The sequence below is a fragment of the Phaethon aethereus genome (assembly GCF_964289735.1).
Source record: "Phaethon aethereus genome assembly, chromosome: 29".
NCBI classification, from domain to species: Eukaryota; Metazoa; Chordata; class Aves; order Phaethontiformes; family Phaethontidae; genus Phaethon; species Phaethon aethereus.
Genome location: NC_138605.1, coordinates 1,710,893 through 1,727,876, shown reverse-complemented (window position 1 = coordinate 1,727,876; position 16,984 = coordinate 1,710,893). Strand labels below are relative to the sequence as shown.

Here is a 16,984-nt window from a genome sequence, read left to right as displayed (position 1 = left end):
TGGCTCTTCCAAGAGGTAAAAATAGTCTAACGCCCGGAATTTTTTTTCCTGCTGCTGCCTATCTCCTTTTAAATGCATAATTACCATGGTGCACTGACATTTGATGACTTATCACGGTCCTTTATAAAATACGGGACATAGTTTTGCGTCCATGTCTGGAAAGCAGGAGCAGAAAAAGAGAGAAGAGGCTCTCCAGGTTGGCCAAAATCTCTGGGAGAAAGGTGTGGAGAGGCACAAAGAAAGGATGAGTTTTCACGCCTGGTGTTGGCGGGATCAGTGCCGGAAAGCTCTTTGTGCTTTAAGGGCTCTTCGGAATAAAGAGGATGAAGGGAGCTACAGAATAGGTTAGTCACGGAGGGAATCGTGCCCTCCAATAAGATCTGGGAGCTCCATGAGAACGGATGGATGGACGGGATGCGAGGGCAGGACCGGCCCTGGCCTGACGGCAGTGGCTGCAGGGGTTCGGTGAATTCCTCGGTCTCTCATTTCACGTCTTGCACTGGGACGTCTGTGGAAACCGGAGCTGGACGAAGCGATCTCTGCTGAGCTTCCGCAGAGCGCTCGTGCCTCTCGGTGTAGACAAAGGGAGCCGGACCCTTCTTATTTCTATGGCTCATTTGCAAAACGCCTCAGCCGCTTCTCAAGGTGGCCAAGGATCCATAAATCTCAATTTGCCTCCTGTATTTTGTCCATCTCCACTTGATGATACCCCATCTACCACCCTCAGTAATTGCCCTCCTGATGTATTTAAGTCGTGCCCACGCACCTCCGGTTATTATGTGGGTCTACATTTCCTTATAGCTTGTTCCCTCTGACTAGCAAATGCCGGCGTTAAAGGCGGAAAAAACCCCCAAGCCTCTAAGCCGCTTGAATTCTGTCTTCATTTAACATGGTGCCCTCTCCAAACTGTTGCTGTTGGAGCTTTCCCATGAGAGGTCCTAGCTCAGATCCACAGGAAAAAAAAAAACACCCTTTTTTCAGGCAATTAAGCCCGTAAGGAGAGGCTTGCACACCATGAATGGGTGGGCGCATACCCAATATTGCAAATGAATTGAAGGAAATCAACCTTCCAGTGCATTAAAAAACTGAATGGGGACCATGGCATCCTCCTTCTAATTGTAGTGTTGTTCAAAGGTCAAGGCTGAGTCACGTCGACTTTTTCAAGCTGCAACATACTGGCACAATGAGCGCTTTTTTCCATTGGAGCTAACTTTTTTTTTAGGATCGGCTTTCTCGTAGCCCTGAAACAATAGTGCAGTGGAGCGGGTCGGGTTAGCCTGGTGCAAGGCATCTTCCGAGAGGACAACCTCTCGGATGAGACCAAATTTAACCTCCGCTCCCTCAGCCCTTGAGGATTTGCTTTGGAAATGACCGTAAGCGGGTTGGATTGGAGTTGAGGGACTGGCTGTTGGGAGCAGAGGCTCCGGAATCCCGCTTTCCCAGCGCAGCTTTCTTTTGCGCTCTTCCGAGGGTAAGTACGGAAAGGGAGATAACCACCGTCCCGCGCGTGGGCACGGCAGTTCCCTGCAGTCTGTGCTGCTCAAGGACCCAACCGCAGACCCTTGCGCCCACGCAACTGCGTCGGGTATCTCAAGGGCCGAGGGGGAGACATCCAAGTCCTGGTTTTGGCTCCGTCCTGCTCCCTCAAACCATTTTTAAGCTCGCCTTGCCGGTGCCGCTAGCGCTGCTGTGCCGGGGGAGCTTCGCAGCGTCCCCGCCAGCTGCAGGGACGCGTAGGCTGTAAGACTCCCCGTTGTCACCCCGTTTCCGATAAGGCTGAGCGCTCGGCTGCGATGTATGGTTTGGCGGGGAGCAGGAAAGCTGGAGTGGCTTGTACCGCGGCGCTGCCGGAGCTGCGTGTGCTCCGGCACCTGCTGCCAAAGCCTCTCCTCGCCCGTGCGGTATTGACGGGCTTGGCCGCCGTCCAGAGACTTTTTAAGATCCCCGTGCAGCCTCTCGAGGCACAAATCCTCAGCCCTGTAGACAAATTAATCGAGTCCAGTTCGGATTTAATTATTTTTACACATACGTTCTTGTTTCTCGGGGTATGCAGAGAAGGAGTTTCCTGTTATTCTTTTCTTTTCACTCTATAAATTATCTCTCGCATGCATGCGTCGCGCGGAGCTTGCTGCCGATGCTGTTTGTTTGCCGAGAAAGAGTCTTTGCTCCCAGATTATTCATTCAGGAGCTGCCGAGCGTTCAAGGCAGGAAGGGTGACTCATTTGGTAAACAGCAGAGGCTTGCAGGGGAAGGCAGGAGCCCAGATTGGGTTTCTGTGGTAGATCTGAAGTCTTTGGGGGGGATTTTTTTGTTCTTTTTTTACCCTTTTTTCTCTACCACCAGTACCAAGGGTTCACGATTCTGTCTCCACGTTGCGCAAGGGCAGGGCCCCACAAATAACACAACAGCACAGCTACGTAATTCACCCTTTTCCTCCCTCAATGCCACATAACTTCCTAAACCGCTCAGCCCAAGCAGCTCGCTGCGGTAGGGCAGGGCAGGAATTTCACTTAGCCCGAGCTCCCTGCCCTCTGCTGTGCCTCTGTCCGTTTTCCTTGGTCCCTATTCCCCAGCGCTTGTGACGGGAAGAGATGCCGAGCTCCTAATGAATCACCAAGCGCCCGCGCTTGAAATACGGTTAGGGAAACACAGCTGTAATTGCCTTTGTTAATATTTTTTTTTTTTTTTTCCCCCTGCAGTGCTTCTCGCATGGCTCCTGGTACTTGCATGCGCGGTCGGCTTCCTCTCCTAACGCCCTCGTGAAGTATGGTGCCTTTTCCCTTTTTATTTGCTCTGTCTGGTAGGTAGGAGAAGAATTGATGGCTTGCCCAAGGTCACACTGAAAACCTGTGGTGCTGCTGGGATTCGAGCCGAGGACGTAATAATGATTCACATCCACACTGGAGCTATCTGGGGGTTCCCGTGGGGCAGGCGCGTATCCATAGGCGCAAGCTGTGGAGTCGCTGACGCTCTGCAACTCCACCCCCTCGCTCACCTCCGTTAATTACCGCTGTGCCTCTCCTCTTAAGTTATGTGGCAGCGGTAATTAATACATGTATTTTAATAACCTTCACTTTTATCGAAACAAGGCTAAAAATGCTCCACCGTGTGGAAGTAAATAATTATTGCATTTCCAGGTTCTAGCCGAGCGGCGCAGGCTTTGGGCGACTGCGGGCAGGTCCCCGCATCGCTTGCCTGCGTCTGGCTGCAGGGATGTGCTGCCGACGGGATGGAGCAGCCGACACCTGCGGACAGAAAGCTTGGGAGGAGCGGACTGACTCCTCGAGGTGTCCATCCCCCTCGAGCAGAGGAGGAGGGTATCAGTGTCTTAGAAAATCCTGTGGGTGTAGACCCACTGGAGATCTAGGAGCCTGATCTTCCCAGGGTTTTGCATCACGGGGTCTGGGCTGTAATTCCAGCGGCTGTCCCGGAGGAGCTGTGCCTGTGAGGCACTGAGGGCTCCTTGTCTGTGGGACCGGGTGTACTTCAGGCAAACCAAGGGGCTGCTTTCCTCCCAGGGGCTCCAGAAACCACCTGCCCTTTTTTGAAAAGGTTGGTTTGTGGTCTTTTGGTGTCCTGCAGAGCAATTCCTCAGAAGCTGGAGGGTTGGATTTGATAGCTATAGCACCCGGTGTCCAACCCAGGTTAAATCCCGCCGGGATGAATGCCTTCCTAGCCAAGCGGGTTGGCAGTTCTTTCTGTCTGCACCCAGATGTGCTGATGCTCAACCCGGGTGCGCTGGGGATGAAGGAGAGGCTGTGTCTACCATATGAAACTTTATTAAAAAAAAAAAAAAAGTTGAATACAGAGTTTATTAAAGAGTTTGCCCCGTACGTCCTTGGCCGAATGTTCCCTCCTCACCGCTACGTGGTGTGCTGTAGACCAGATGGTTTCTGCCTTCCCCCCTGCTGAAACACCTGCATTTCAGTGGAGGGGCATGTGTATGAGAAGTCCTCTGGGATAAGTGAAGCTATAGAAATGTAAATTAAATTATTTACCTACTCAGAGTTAAATGCTCTGCCCTTCTGGCCAAGGAGGAACAGGATGGGACGGGCTCCAGAACCTGGTTAACTCTTTATTTAAAGTTTGTGGAGCAACCTGACTATCTGGGCACTAATTGCCAGTGATTTGGTAGGAGCCGAATACTGAACTGCCCATAAAAATCTGCTCTCTCTGGCCTGGTCGTCGCTGCCTTATAAAAAACGTAGTTTTGTCTGTCACCTCCCAGGTGCTGATCTCGGGGAAAGTGAAGCCTCCCGTGTCACACGTTGGCATCTTAATCTTGCTGCTGCTCTCCCTCGGCTTGCTGGAGGTGGGAGAAGCCTGACGTGGAACTGGCTGCATTTGGAGGACAGATTATATGCCGCAGAGGATGCTGCTGGGCAGCGCCGATCTGCGATAACTAGCTTGAAAACAAAACGCAATCCCTCAGAAAAACAAAATCTGAAGGCAAATGGCGCTCTCTAAGCAAATAAAAGGAAAAAAGGCAAATTTTTGTGGTTTGCACAATGTTCATCCCAAACGAAGTGCTTGTTAAAGGACTTTTTGGCTGTTTGGACGTGGCTTCCTAACAGCAGCACTGAATGCAGCCTGTGAACAGGCTGAAGTTTCTGGTTAGTATTCTTATTCTTTCTCTCTTTTTTTTTTTTTTTTTTTTTTTTTTTAAACAAGGGAAGGAACGTGAATTAATCACAGTGCAGGATGTAAGCAGATTTTTAAAGTAAAAGGCATAGCCACATGGGTCCCTGGAGTTGCCTGAGCCAAAAATAACATTTCAAGGCTTAATCGCAGTGCAGTTTTAGTGGGGCAGTGGGGAGCTGCGGGGGGGGCATTGCACAAAATGCATCCAAACCTGCTCCTGAGGTGATCGAGCTGGCTGTGGCCTTTCTGATTTTCACAGGACCTGAGTGAGCAGAAATAAGCTTTGCCTGCTGCCTCCGATTTGGGAAGGGCACCGGGCACTTAATGCCCGGACGTTTTGCAGACGCGCGTCCTGCCGCGATGCAAGAAGCGGCCCTGCTGTGGCAGCGACAAAGCAAAGCCCTGAAGCCGACGCTGAGCTGCCATCCCCTGGCTGACGTGGCCGTGGAGATTACCTCTCGCCCCTCTTTCGGGTTTTTGTTTCTCCCCTCCGCGCGGGCTGGGGTGAAATGACCTTGGCTCAGGGGCGTTGTCGGTATAAAGCCCGCGCTGCGCTCGCAGCCCGCCGAGCGGCCGCTCCCCCTCCTGCAAAAGGCTTTGTGCTCGGGCAGGAGCGGCAGAGCTCTCATTGAATAGCTATACGTGCAATACATGAGCTGTTTTTTTTGTTCTTGAGCTGATCCCTCGTAAACCTTCACTCTTCTTCTCATTTATCCTCGTTCAGGCTCGCGGAGGTGCTGTCTCTTCCCTCCTCTAGCGGAAGGATGCTGCCACTGAAACCAGCTTTCCAGAAGCGCTCGGTCACCGTAGCTGCTGCGGCCGCCTTCGAGCTGCACGGACTCAGTGCCTTGGCTTTCAAAAACGTAGCCATGAGCTTTCCAGTGGGAGCAACTGGGCTCCGAGCTCTTCTGAAACCTGGCCCGGTGAGCACTGCCTTACGGGGAACCCTCCAAGAGGAAACGGGTCCGAAATCTTTGCGTGTCGCCTCTCGTAAGTGTAAAAACAAGACAACTTGGCCATGCTATTGTTGCGTTCTTTCAAACCAACAAGTCTTTGCGGTGTTATCTCCTCGTCGTCTCGTGACACCTCCTTTCCTATGGAAATGGGCCCATCTGGGGATTCACGTGGTCCTGGGCAGATAATTGTAATGGTCCCCCCGGCCTTTAAAATCTATGAATCACTCCAGTATCTGGGCACTTTATGCACATTAGCGAATTAATCCTTACAGCCTCTCTGCAAGGGAGGGAATTATCGTTGTCATTGTTCAGATGGGAAATGGGTGAGATGGAGCCCAGATCTACGCAAGAACTGGGGGGTCACATCACTCACAGCCATAACAGCTAACCTTTGGGCACCCAGCCCTCGGGGGCATCCGTGACCCTGCATTAGTTACCTCCGCAGTTGTGCCGAGTGAATGGGGAATATCTATCCAGCCTGCCACACGGCTAGAAATCCATCTGAGCCCTGTCACGGCGAGATGTATGGATGGGGCGTAGGCAGCGGGGCTGCTGCAGCCGGGAAGCGCGGGGAAGATGTGTTGTGTCGGCCGCTGGCTGGGCTGGGATGCGTGCGGGAGGTCCAGCATCGCGCCGAGGGGTCGGCCTTGCGCTCCGCACACCGCTGTCTCCCGGCTCACATGGGTATCCTGCCCAACGAGAGGTCCCCAAATGGAGGAGGTAGGTGCCCCTCGCCCGAGGTGGTGCCAGGAGAGCAAGGCAGACCCCAGGACATCCCCCAGCCCCCTCGTCCTGGGCTGATGGCACCGTGGTTGCTCGCTGTAGGTTAGCACAGCAACCAGAGGGACTTTGGAAGTCAAACCTGTTGTGGCTTCTTTGAAAGTCAGTGACTTTGAGCTCAGCTTATCCACGCTGGAGCCCGTAGTGCCGACATTTACCTGCAGCAGCTGCAGTTGCAAGGCATGTGCTATTTTCTTTTGTTTCCCGTGGTATCCTGGTGTTTCCACCATGTCACGGCAGTACCATGGTATCTGTGGGCAGAGCAACACACCACCGTGCTAGAGTTGGGGATGGAGCAGCATTTCTGCTTCCCTGTCCTAATGACAATTTATTAATTCAGCCGTGTGATGAGCTTGATGGAGAGAGGTTTGGCTCCTCACCCCTTTCAGGTCTGGTGAGACGGTACCAGGGCTTGTGCTTTCGGCAAGGTAAAGTCTCCTTTTTACAAGCGTGTGCCCGTGGAACAGTTTGTGCTGTTGCAGCCTCCACTTGGTCTATATTAAAACTGAATTTTGGCCAGGCGATCGGCTCGGTGCGCAGCCGGTGTTTATGTTCTCTGAAAATTACTGTCAAGGTTAAAAAATAGCCATGCAATTGTGCGCTGGAGCTGCCGGGAGAGCCAGCGAGCGCCTGGGCTCCTGCACAGCCGGAGGGTTAGATGCGATGGGTTTGGTGCTCACCGACCCTCCTTTTGCATCAAACGCCGTTGTAGGCTTTACAAAAGCAAGGAAAAAACCCTGAGCAACCCCCTGTTCTTCATGTTGTGCTTATTTAAACCGATGGAAAATCCTCCTCCTGACTAAAGATCCAGGCTTCAGCCTACTGCATTTATTCTCTGGCTCTTGCTGTAATGGAGATGGCGCATTGGTCCAGCTGGAAGTATTGTGTCCTATTAAATAAAGATTTTTAAATGAGCACATTTTTTCATCGAGCTGTCACAGCGTGTTGAGTAAAGAATGCGGACTGGCCAGCCTTAGTCTGCCTCAAATCTGTTTTCTCCAAAAAGCTGTTACAGTCTCTGGGGTAAATAAACCCAGCCCTGCGTTTACCCAAGCCCCAAACGCCACCCGTGCTCTCCATCCCCTGCACTGAAGGCAGCCGCAGAGCCATCACATGGGGGGAGAAAAGCAGAAATCGGGGCTGCGCGTGGTGTTTAAACTTGTCTTTTATGCAGCCCTTTGCCGTTGCGGCGTGAAGGGTCGCTGCCGCTTTCGGGGCCGATTTGCGGCGCGGAGGCAGCGGCGTTGTTCCCGCGCCTGTCCCTCGCCCCACAGAGTTTACAGTCTACATCTTCTTTTTAATTCAGACACCCGCAAAATAGCAGGCTGGAATAACACTGCTATATGTCAGCAGCTGATGGAAGGAGATTAAATATTAAAGCCAGTGCTGTGGCTTTAACTCATTCGATTTTTTTTTTTTTTTTTTACCCCCCCCCCCTTACTCTTCCCCCTTTCTCCCCCCCTGCTTTCTTCTCTGTGTAAAATGACATGATTTAGAACTGAAGTGCCAGACTCAGCCTCTAGGTTTCGGCGTTTGGAAATGTATGTAGAAAGATATATTGTGTCTGTGAGCATTTCTGTGCAGAGAAAGAGAGAGCTCCCAAGCTAGTGAGACCACATAAAGATGTTAAATAGAGCTGTAACGCACACCAAAAGCAGGAAAAGTGCCCTAGGAAAAAAAAAAAAGTAAAAAAAAATCCTGCAATGGAGCAAAATGAAAGATTAAAATAAATTCAGAGGTACCGAGGCCAGGCTGAAACATGCCCCTCGTGGAGTTGGGGCTGGTGGGGAGAGCATGGCGGGGAAAGAATTGTGACCCCATTTTCTACCTCATCCTCTTGCTGCTTCCCTCATTGACCTAAAAATCTCTTATTTCTCTGCCCGGCATAAAACCGACTCGGAGAATTGGGAATTTTCTTTTTTGTCCTTTTTTTCCTGGTCTCTGCATGTTTAGTGTTTGGAGAAGCCGCTGCCGCCTGCCTGCTAAATATTCGTCTGAAACCGGCTGTTCCTCACAAAAAACCTGATTTATTTTTCTCCGCTTACCGTAACCCACCTATTTTCCTCCGCTAACGGCTCGTCACCGCATCGCAAGGGGCGAGCGGAGTTGGCAGCCGAGTACGTTAAAAACCGAGGTGGTTTTGGGCCAGAAACATGACAAAGTGCCGGTGCCCACCCTTTCTCCCCGGTCCCCCCTTCCACGAGCGCTTTATGGTGCGACATGAAACGATGCCGCAAATTTTGTTCCCCTCGGAAAACGGCGGCGGGTCGCTCGCTTCTCCTTTGTTCGGTGGCGTTTTGGCGTCGCCGAGATTCGCAACGCTGTTTAGAAATGAGTCACGTTTGGGCTGGAGCAGAGCTGAGGGTTTCGGAAGCTGCGGGGAGGAAAGAAACCCGGAACGCGTGTCTTTTTAGCAAAACGGTTGAAAAATTTTATTTAGGGTTTAGTTACGGACCAGATCGGGGAGCGGTGGCTGGGAAAGCCGGAGCGTGCGTGCCCGGAGTTACGCGGGCAAAAACCTCTTTGGTTTTCTCTTCGCAAGCGTGTTAAGACTCGCCAGCTCTAATTCCTTTTAATTTGAGCCCCAGTTACGCGTCGCCGTCAAAAGCACCTTCCGATACGACGTGTTTGAAGGACGCTTTGCATAATACACTTGTTATTGCACCGAAGGGGAAGATGGATGGGACGCGTGCGGATGCGCCCGTTGTCTCGGCGGTGCTGCGCCTTGTCTCCGCTAACGGCTCCCGGGAAGGCGCCGCGGTGGCTTCCAGCCTGGAAAACGCAGCTTTGCTCGATTAAAAAAAAAAATCGAGTCGTAAATAAGCATCGGAAAGAGCTAGCGAACCGGGGGGGTCACGCTTGAGCTAAGTCTCAGAAACAGGTGGCTTTGGGTTGGTTGGTTTGGTGGAGAGGGAGGAAAGAGGGGAAAAAGGAAGGGGAAAAGGGCAGAAATTCTTCACCGCCGCGGCGGCAGCTCTTTCTAGAAACGACAAGCCCGATGCTGCGCGGCTCCTGGATGCATAAAAATCCCGCAGCACGGCCTGCGCCGTGCCCTCAGCCTCCCCGTTTGTCGCAGTCTATTAGGAGAGGCGAGACTGCGACAAACGGGGAGGCTGAGGGCACGGCGCAGGCCGTGCCTGCGGGATTTTTATGCCATCCAGGAGCCGCGCAGCATCGGGCTTGTCGTTTCTAGAAAGAGCTGCCGCCGCGGCGGGCGATGCTGCCCTTTTGTCTGGGTTTCGGCGAAGGGTGGGCGCGAGCTCCCCCGCCCAGCGCGTCCCTAAAGCCGTCGCGGGTGGGTTTTTATCCGGCAATTCTCCCGCAGGTGGAATGTCAGACGGCGTCTTTACGGCACGGGAAACGGGGAGGGGGGGGTTCCCCTCCCCACCCCGGTTCGACGGTGGCCGTGCTTCGGGCTGCTCCGCGCCGCCGCAGAGAGCCGCGGGCAGGGACGTCGGGCAGCCGCCTCCGTCCTGCTCCATAAAGCCACGGCCTGAACGGCCGGGCGGGTGCCAGCTCTGTCGCACGCCATCCAAAAAAAGTTGCCTGACCCCTAATAGCGCCTAATTCATCCCTCCATTAGCCAGCAATAAAGCGGCGCATCTCGCCGCGCGGGGCGGATTTGCGTTGCCTGGATCGGTTGCAGCCGCCGCGTGGCCCCGCCGCTTCAAAAAAGGGATTATTAAAAATATTCGTCCCCCGTTCCCCAGAAACCTCACGTAATGGCTTTTTCATTTTGAGCGATGCGTTCACACGCCGCTTCTCAAACAATCTGTCCCGCTCTGGTTTTGCTTAACGCTCGGCAGCGATCGCGTTACGGTTGCTCTCCGGGCGGCTTTCTTCCCCCCACCCTGCTGCAGGATGTACCCGTAAAACGCAAAATGCATTTATTCATGATTTTCTAAATTGTTTCGTTTCAGAGGTTTACAAACGAGGACCACCTGGCGGTTCATAAACACAAGCATGAGATGACATTGAAATTCGGCCCTGCTCGAACTGACTCAGTCATCATAGCAGGTATGTGGCGTTCAATCCAGGCCAGCGCTGAAAATGGTGCACATTAATATAGCATGACTGCAAGATTAATACCGGGGACCAGATGCACTGAAAAACGTCTCTACCTCCCATAAAAAGCTCTTGTGATCTGCATTTAATCAGGAGGAAAGGAAAGCCAGAGGCTTCCAAGTTTCTATTTTTTTTCTTTTTTTTATAGTAGTATCAGGTTTTGTGGGGGCTTGGGGTTTTTTTGGGGGGGGGGTAACTCTCACCCTTTTTATTAAGACTGGAAGATTTATGGACAAAAGGTCTTTCACGTTTCTGCATGTGCTTTGAGGACGATGAACAAAATCTGACAAACCCAGCTTCCTCTCCTCAGCCCAGGTGTCAGTTTTCTTGAGCTTTTAGGCTCGCAGTTAATAAATTAAAACACCATCGAGCGCACCGGCTACTGCCGAGAGTGCGTTTGCAGAGCCCAAATGAGGCGCTCTGGCAGCGCACGGTCAATGCAGCCTTTATAAGATTGGGGGGGAAAAAAAAAACCCCCCGTATATTGTTGTCTGGCAGCAGATCATTGCTGCTTACAGATAATCTCCTGCCTTGTCAGTCCCCTTTCTTTTGGGCTTCTTAAAAGGGCCTGAGGTTTGTGTTACCACTGGATGAAAAGGCTGTTGCTGAGAAAAAGAAGAGAGGAGAAAATGCTTTCTGAAGCCTTGAGAGTTCCTAAGAGGAAAGGAAGCATCTGCTGCAACCTTTTCCCGGGTTCATCTCCAGCCCAAATTCAGTGTTGAAGTACGAAGTAGCAATTCAGTTGGTTTCTTAAAGCTTTCGAGTTAATTGCAGCTGTGGGTAGAATCGTAAGAGAGCTTGCGCAGCCTTTGCTGGAAGGGCAGGAAGCTTCTCCCAGGGGAGGGCTCACAGAGACAAAACAGGCTCCCAGAAGGAGAATTAATTTCAAATGGGATCAGGCTAATGGGAGTTGATGGTGAAGAATTTGGGGCAGGGGCTGAAAAGAAACCTCAGATTCCTAAAGGTCATTTTTCCTTCGGTTCACTCCCTTTCTAAACAGAGTTCACAGTGGGAGGGTTAGCTTTTGCTTGATAAACCCAGGGTGTAAACTGGCCAGGTGGTGATGGGGGAGCAGAAATGGGGTACGGTCCCATCTCCAGCCGAAGTCCCATCTGCTCTATCAGGGATGCAGCATTAAAAGTCCTCGTCTCTGCAGTTCCCAGAGGTGTATACTCCTCGTGCACGCAAACTCTCCCAGGTAAAACCGTGGGTGGGACGAAACACTTCAGTTTTAGCACAAGGAACAGCAGCGAGGGCGGGTCTAGCCCCCTCTCCCAGCTCCCTTGGGCTGACGCTCAGTGCGTTTCTCTGGGGTAAACCACGAAGGAAAAAAAAACCAAAAAACCCAAACTTCCTTCACTGTGGTCAGTGCAAGACCAGCCTATTTCACACAGGCTTTCCCTGCCTGAGGTCTTGATGGCAGATAGAGCTGCAGGGGCGTTCGCCAGGGCTATAAAGCATGCTGGCTTTGAGCAGTGAGATCTAGGGCGTTATTGCCCTACATTCCCAATGACCTTTTATTTTTTTTAAGCCACCATTTTGTCTCTGGGTTTTCTTGTTCTCTCCCTCCCTCTTGCTTTGTGCCGAGTCCAGGGCAGCAGCCCGTGTGTTAATGAGCAGGAGGATTCAGCGTACATCTCTTGCCGTAACTCTGCAGTTAAGCTAAAGAGAGTCGTAAAGAATTGTTCGCTCTCTGCCGGTTATAGCTGGCAGCAGAGAGCCTTATTTAAATGGGAACGTGCGCTTCTGGGGTGATGCCGTGGGCGGAAGAGCTGCTGCAATTCCTGGAGGTACGAACCGGAGAAGGGTAGGACAAGAGAGGTTATACGACTTTGCTTTGCGGCATTGTGAAAACTTCTGCCGGAGATTTGGGCCCCGGGCTGGCGTGCACGGCTCGGAAGGACATTGCTAAATGGGGAATGGTCCGAAAAGAGCCCTGAGAGCCATTAAAGCACTGGAGCAACAGCCTCCTGCTGAGATCTTTAGTTGACAAAGTTTCTTGGTTTAATGAAGAGAGATTTGGGAGGAACCAGAGCGTGCTCAGAGGAGGCCTTTGCTTTATTAACAAAACCAATAGGTAGGGTTTGAAGTCGGGCTGGAAATAAAGCGTAGTTCTGCGACAGCAAGGCGAAGCAATCGCCAGAGTCGCTCCCCGAAGGCTGTGGGAGACTCTCCACCGCTGACCGGTTTGAAATCAAGTGGGATGTTTTCCGTAGACACTTCAGCTCGAGCACAGCTACTGCACTTGGACGGGGAGTACCCAAGCCAAACAGCCGATGTTTTATGCAGGAGGTCAGGCTAAATTGTCCCAGGGATCCCCTTTGTGCTTAAAAATCTATGTGGTTTTCTGCCAGATGGATTCTTTCAGTGTAACGTGCTCGTGCCGGGCTCCCGCTAGTACCTGGACTCCTGACCTAACGTCACGCAGAAAAACGAGGCTCGCTGGGAGCGGGGAGATTTCTTTCTGCTTTATAGCCTGGGTGATGGCCAGAGAGATCATGACTCAACATGTTAATATGGTGGAAAACGGGCCCCGGAGGGATTGCTTTGGACAGTGGTGGTAATTACTAGCACTCCCACGTAGCCGTCTGTCCTAGGATGCGCATTAATGTACGGAGCCGGCACAGGGAGGGAAGCGACTCTGCCCAGCTCTATTCCACATCAGCAGCGGAGCTGCTCCGATCAGCCGTTTCGCCTCTCATCACCCTGTATTTTTAAGATCTGCTGCTTTCCTTCCTTGCAGCAGCAATTCAGCTGAGGACAGGCAAAACCCTGGGGTGGGAGGGACAGGACACGACCCACAGGCAGGAATTTCGCAGAAATCACTGCACGCCTCTCGCTGCAATGATTCTTTCTTTAAACAGCATTTCCCAGAGAAACAAAACCAACAAGGAGTTACTTTCCCCTTTCTGAATTGTCACTTGCTTTGCAAACGCGACGCGTGCCTTAGCAGAAAAGCACCCAGACCTTCACAAAACAGAGGCCACATTTGCTAGGGGTCCGCAGGGAGGACTAAAGTGGTTAAAATGAATTTTCTAGCCTCTCTTTGACCGATGCTTGGTGTAACAACCCAAACAGATCAGACTCCGACCCCAACTCGGTTCTTGAAGAACTGCGAAGAAGTGGGACTCTTCAACGAACTGGCCAGCTCCTTTGAGCACGAGTTCAAGAAAGCTGCGGAGGATGACGAGAAAAAGGCAAGAGGCAAAGGCCGCCGTTGCCGTAAAACTGAGCTGGGGGCTGGAGGGGGGACGGTGCTGTTCTGATGAAAGGCATATGTTGTAGGGTAACTAAGTGTGGTCTCGGATTTAATATGCTGGCTTGAATGGGACTTTATTTTTTTAACTGGGGTGACTTTGGCTGGCTATCCTGCAATCCGAGGCGTGGTGAGAACGGATTTTAAGGGTTTATTATTCCTTTGGCTTTTCACTTCAAAAAAAAAAAAAAAAAGCGGTACCCGAAATCCCTCGCACCTTGGGAAGGAGATGCAGGAAAAGAGCAGGAGTCTCTTAAGTGCTCAGGATCTGAGAAAAAAATCACCCAGAGCCTCCTTGGGGATCAGGATCCTTAACGATGATGCCTTTAAGGTGCAACCGACAGGGAAGAGACCTTGCTCAGCCGTGTGCCTTTAGCATTTGGTCGGTGCTATGGTATGTGCAAATAGAGAGAGGGGCTCCATGGAGGAGTGAGGCTTTTTCTAACAAAGAGCTCCCTCATATGCAAGTGCCATCGATTCAGGCTGCCCCTGCCAACCTCGGGAGCGCACAGGTCTGAAGGACAACGGGATCTCGTCAGATAGCAGCTAATTAAGGACTTTTCTCCCCTCCCTTTCCAGGATCTGAGAGGCAGCAGATGCGTATTGGGCTCTTAGACTGGCACATACATTTACTAAATTGATATATGTATGTACATACGCTCGCAGTCAGCGGCGCTGCTCGGAAATAAACTGCAGGAGCACAGCCGCGTAAATCTTCACCGAGATGGGGAACGGAGGAATTCAGAATTAAAACTGAAAACTGTCTTTCACCCGCTCTCCTAATAACAGGGCTCTTTAAAGCATAAATTGATCTCTCTCATTGGTATGCCGCAGGGCCTTGTCGGGACTGCGTGGCATTTTATGCTCTGAATTCCCTGCCTTTTGTTCTCGTGCAGCCCAGACCCCGAGCGCTGGGAGAAGGTAGCTTTTTCGTTTGTGGTTTCACATACAAATGGTTGAGCAGCCCACAGTCTAGCCAGTCGGTTTATATGTAAGACCACCCATCTCCTGGGCTGTGCTACCTAATAGCTGCAGCTAAGGACCCTTAGGCTGTTAGCTGTTTTCCTTTTTTTGCTTTAGGATGACTGCAGTCTACATATTTCCGCCGGCAGCCAGGCGAACGAGGCGGCATGAAGCTTGGAGTGGTTTCAGGCGTTAGGGAAAGCGTTATCCCTCCTAGAAAATCTCTGCGCAGGCGAGCTCCCTGGCCCAGATGGCTTGTCGCCCGCCGAAACCTGGCCAGTGCTGCCTGCTGCATTTCTGAGATGCTTTCAACATTTGGCCGCATTGAGCCCAGTTGCTGCTGTTGTGTTTTGTCCTCCAGTTCCAAGGGTGGTCTCGACACCAGCATGTTAATTAAAAACATAGGCACAGCAGGGGCTTCCCTGGAGGCACTTTAAGTGGTTTGAAACTTTCCTGCGTGTTAATCCCTTCTCTTTTGTGATTCCCAGTGTAACATCTCTGCTTAAGAGGGCAGGTAAATGGTTACTGCACATACCCGAGCGTCAGTCGGCGCAGAGCGGAGCCGCTGGAGCCGCACCCCGCTCGAGAGCAGCGAGAGCATCCGTAGATGCCCGGATTTACCCTCTTGCCGCAATTTTGCCTCCCTTGAGAGGACTTAAAACGCAGCAAAGGAGGAGGTTTAGGTTAGACGCTGGAACAAACTGTCAGCAGTCGGGCGAGGGAAGGAAAACGCTGGGATTGATTGTGGAGGGAGGGAGAGCAGGTTGGACAAACAGCCGTCAGGACTGATTTAGGGAGAGTTTCTCCTGCCCCGGACGGAGGGAGGGCCTGGGTGATTTGCGAGGTCTGTCGGAGCCCAGCTGAATGCAGCATCCCGCAGTCGGGGTCTCGCTCCGGCGCGAGCTCCTCCGGTGCTCCCGTACGCCATCTTTTCCCAGGTCTTCTCTTTCTCCAGGTCTGGGGAGGGGAGAGGTGGCTGCTCAGCTTAGTCCCCGGCCTTGTTGTCACCCTGCCCTTTTCCTGTCCCCAGCAAGTCGTTAGCCGGTTAAAATGGGGCACGTGGCACTGCTGGAACCCAGGGCGGTGGCACGTTGCCAGGTTCAGGCATATGGTTGGGTTTTATTTTAATGGGGCGCTCATAGATATTTAATAACTTGCATGGCTCTTTGTTTGCTTTTGATAATCGGGTAATAAAATAATTCAGGCTGATTTATACAATGCTTTACAGCTCGTCTGTGAATGAAAGTGCCTTCTGTAACTCGCAGGCATTTGGCTTTGTTACCTGTTCTCCTTAGCAGAACCCTTTTATGAAAAAAAACCCAACTCAAAACCTAACCCATGGAAAGAATTGTGTGTGTGTTACTGAGAAACCACAAAATGGTGCCATCTGGGGCAGAGACCGTTTTCCTAGGCCTCCGTCTCTGTTTGGACGGGGCCGGCACGGCGCGGCACTGCTCTCCGCCTCAGGCTCCCAGATGCTACTTCAGTACAAATAAATAATAATAATTTGGCAAGAGCTCAGAGCTGGAGCTCTTCCTCTGGGAGCAGCCGAATGTTTCACAAACAATATGAGCTAATTGTCCTTTCAATCCGTGGCTGGTTTTCCTGCAGAGTGCCGGAGCCCTGGACATGTCTCTGCCCTCCACGCCGGACATCAAGATAAAGGAGGAAGAGCCGGTGGAGGTGGACTCGTCCCCGCCGGACAGCCCTGCGTCTAACCCGCAGTCGCCACGGAACAAGGAGAAGGTGGGTCTCCCTGACCATGCCCTGCAGAGATGTTGGCGTCTCCTTCTCTGGATGAAAACAACCTTTTTCTCCACTTGGCTGCCAAGGCCTGGTTTGGGCTTGTGACGTTCCCCTCGTTTTGAAGCTTGTGCGCTAAAATACACGTTCGCTGCCCTTGGGTCTCCCCGTGGATTCGGCGAACGCAGAAAGGCTTGCTGTTCGCCCTGGGAATGCTTTTCTGGCAAAGCAAAAGTGCCAAACAAGTAACGCGTCCTCTCCGAGGCCGGCTCCCTGTGTCTGGGCGGGCTGGTGATTCGGAGCGGGTTAGTGCAGGTGACACCGTCTCCATCTGAATAACTTCCCGCTCCAGAGACGCTAGCTGGGGCAGGAGCGGTAATTCGGAGAGGGGCATTATTTCCCAGTGGCTGCTGCAGGCAGCAGGAGTCGGAATTTCTGTGCCCTGTTCCCTGCACTGACATCAAATCGGTGTAGCTTTGGGTAAGTCGCTCCTCTCCATGCCTCAGTTTCTGCGGTGAAGGTGCCTTAATTTTCACCAAATTGCTTTTAAGCTGTCAGAAGGAAGAGGGAACCAGGTGAT

General features: G+C 52.0%; 1 protein-coding gene across 2 annotated transcripts in view; it reads left to right on the top strand.

Moving 5' to 3' along the window:
- LOC309414462 (cyclic AMP-dependent transcription factor ATF-7) overlaps positions 1 to 16,984 on the top strand; it is a gene marked incomplete at its 5' end in the record, with an annotated part of 43,310 nt that overhangs the window by 15,032 nt on the left and 11,294 nt on the right. For both annotated transcript variants that reach the window (XM_082011792.1, XM_082011791.1), the window contains 3 exons: positions 10,298 to 10,394; positions 13,521 to 13,639; positions 16,273 to 16,407. In XM_082011792.1, coding sequence (XP_081867918.1) covers positions 10,298 to 10,394; positions 13,521 to 13,639; positions 16,273 to 16,407 — 351 coding nt within the window. The remainder of the gene's footprint in view (positions 1 to 10,297; positions 10,395 to 13,520; positions 13,640 to 16,272; positions 16,408 to 16,984) is intronic.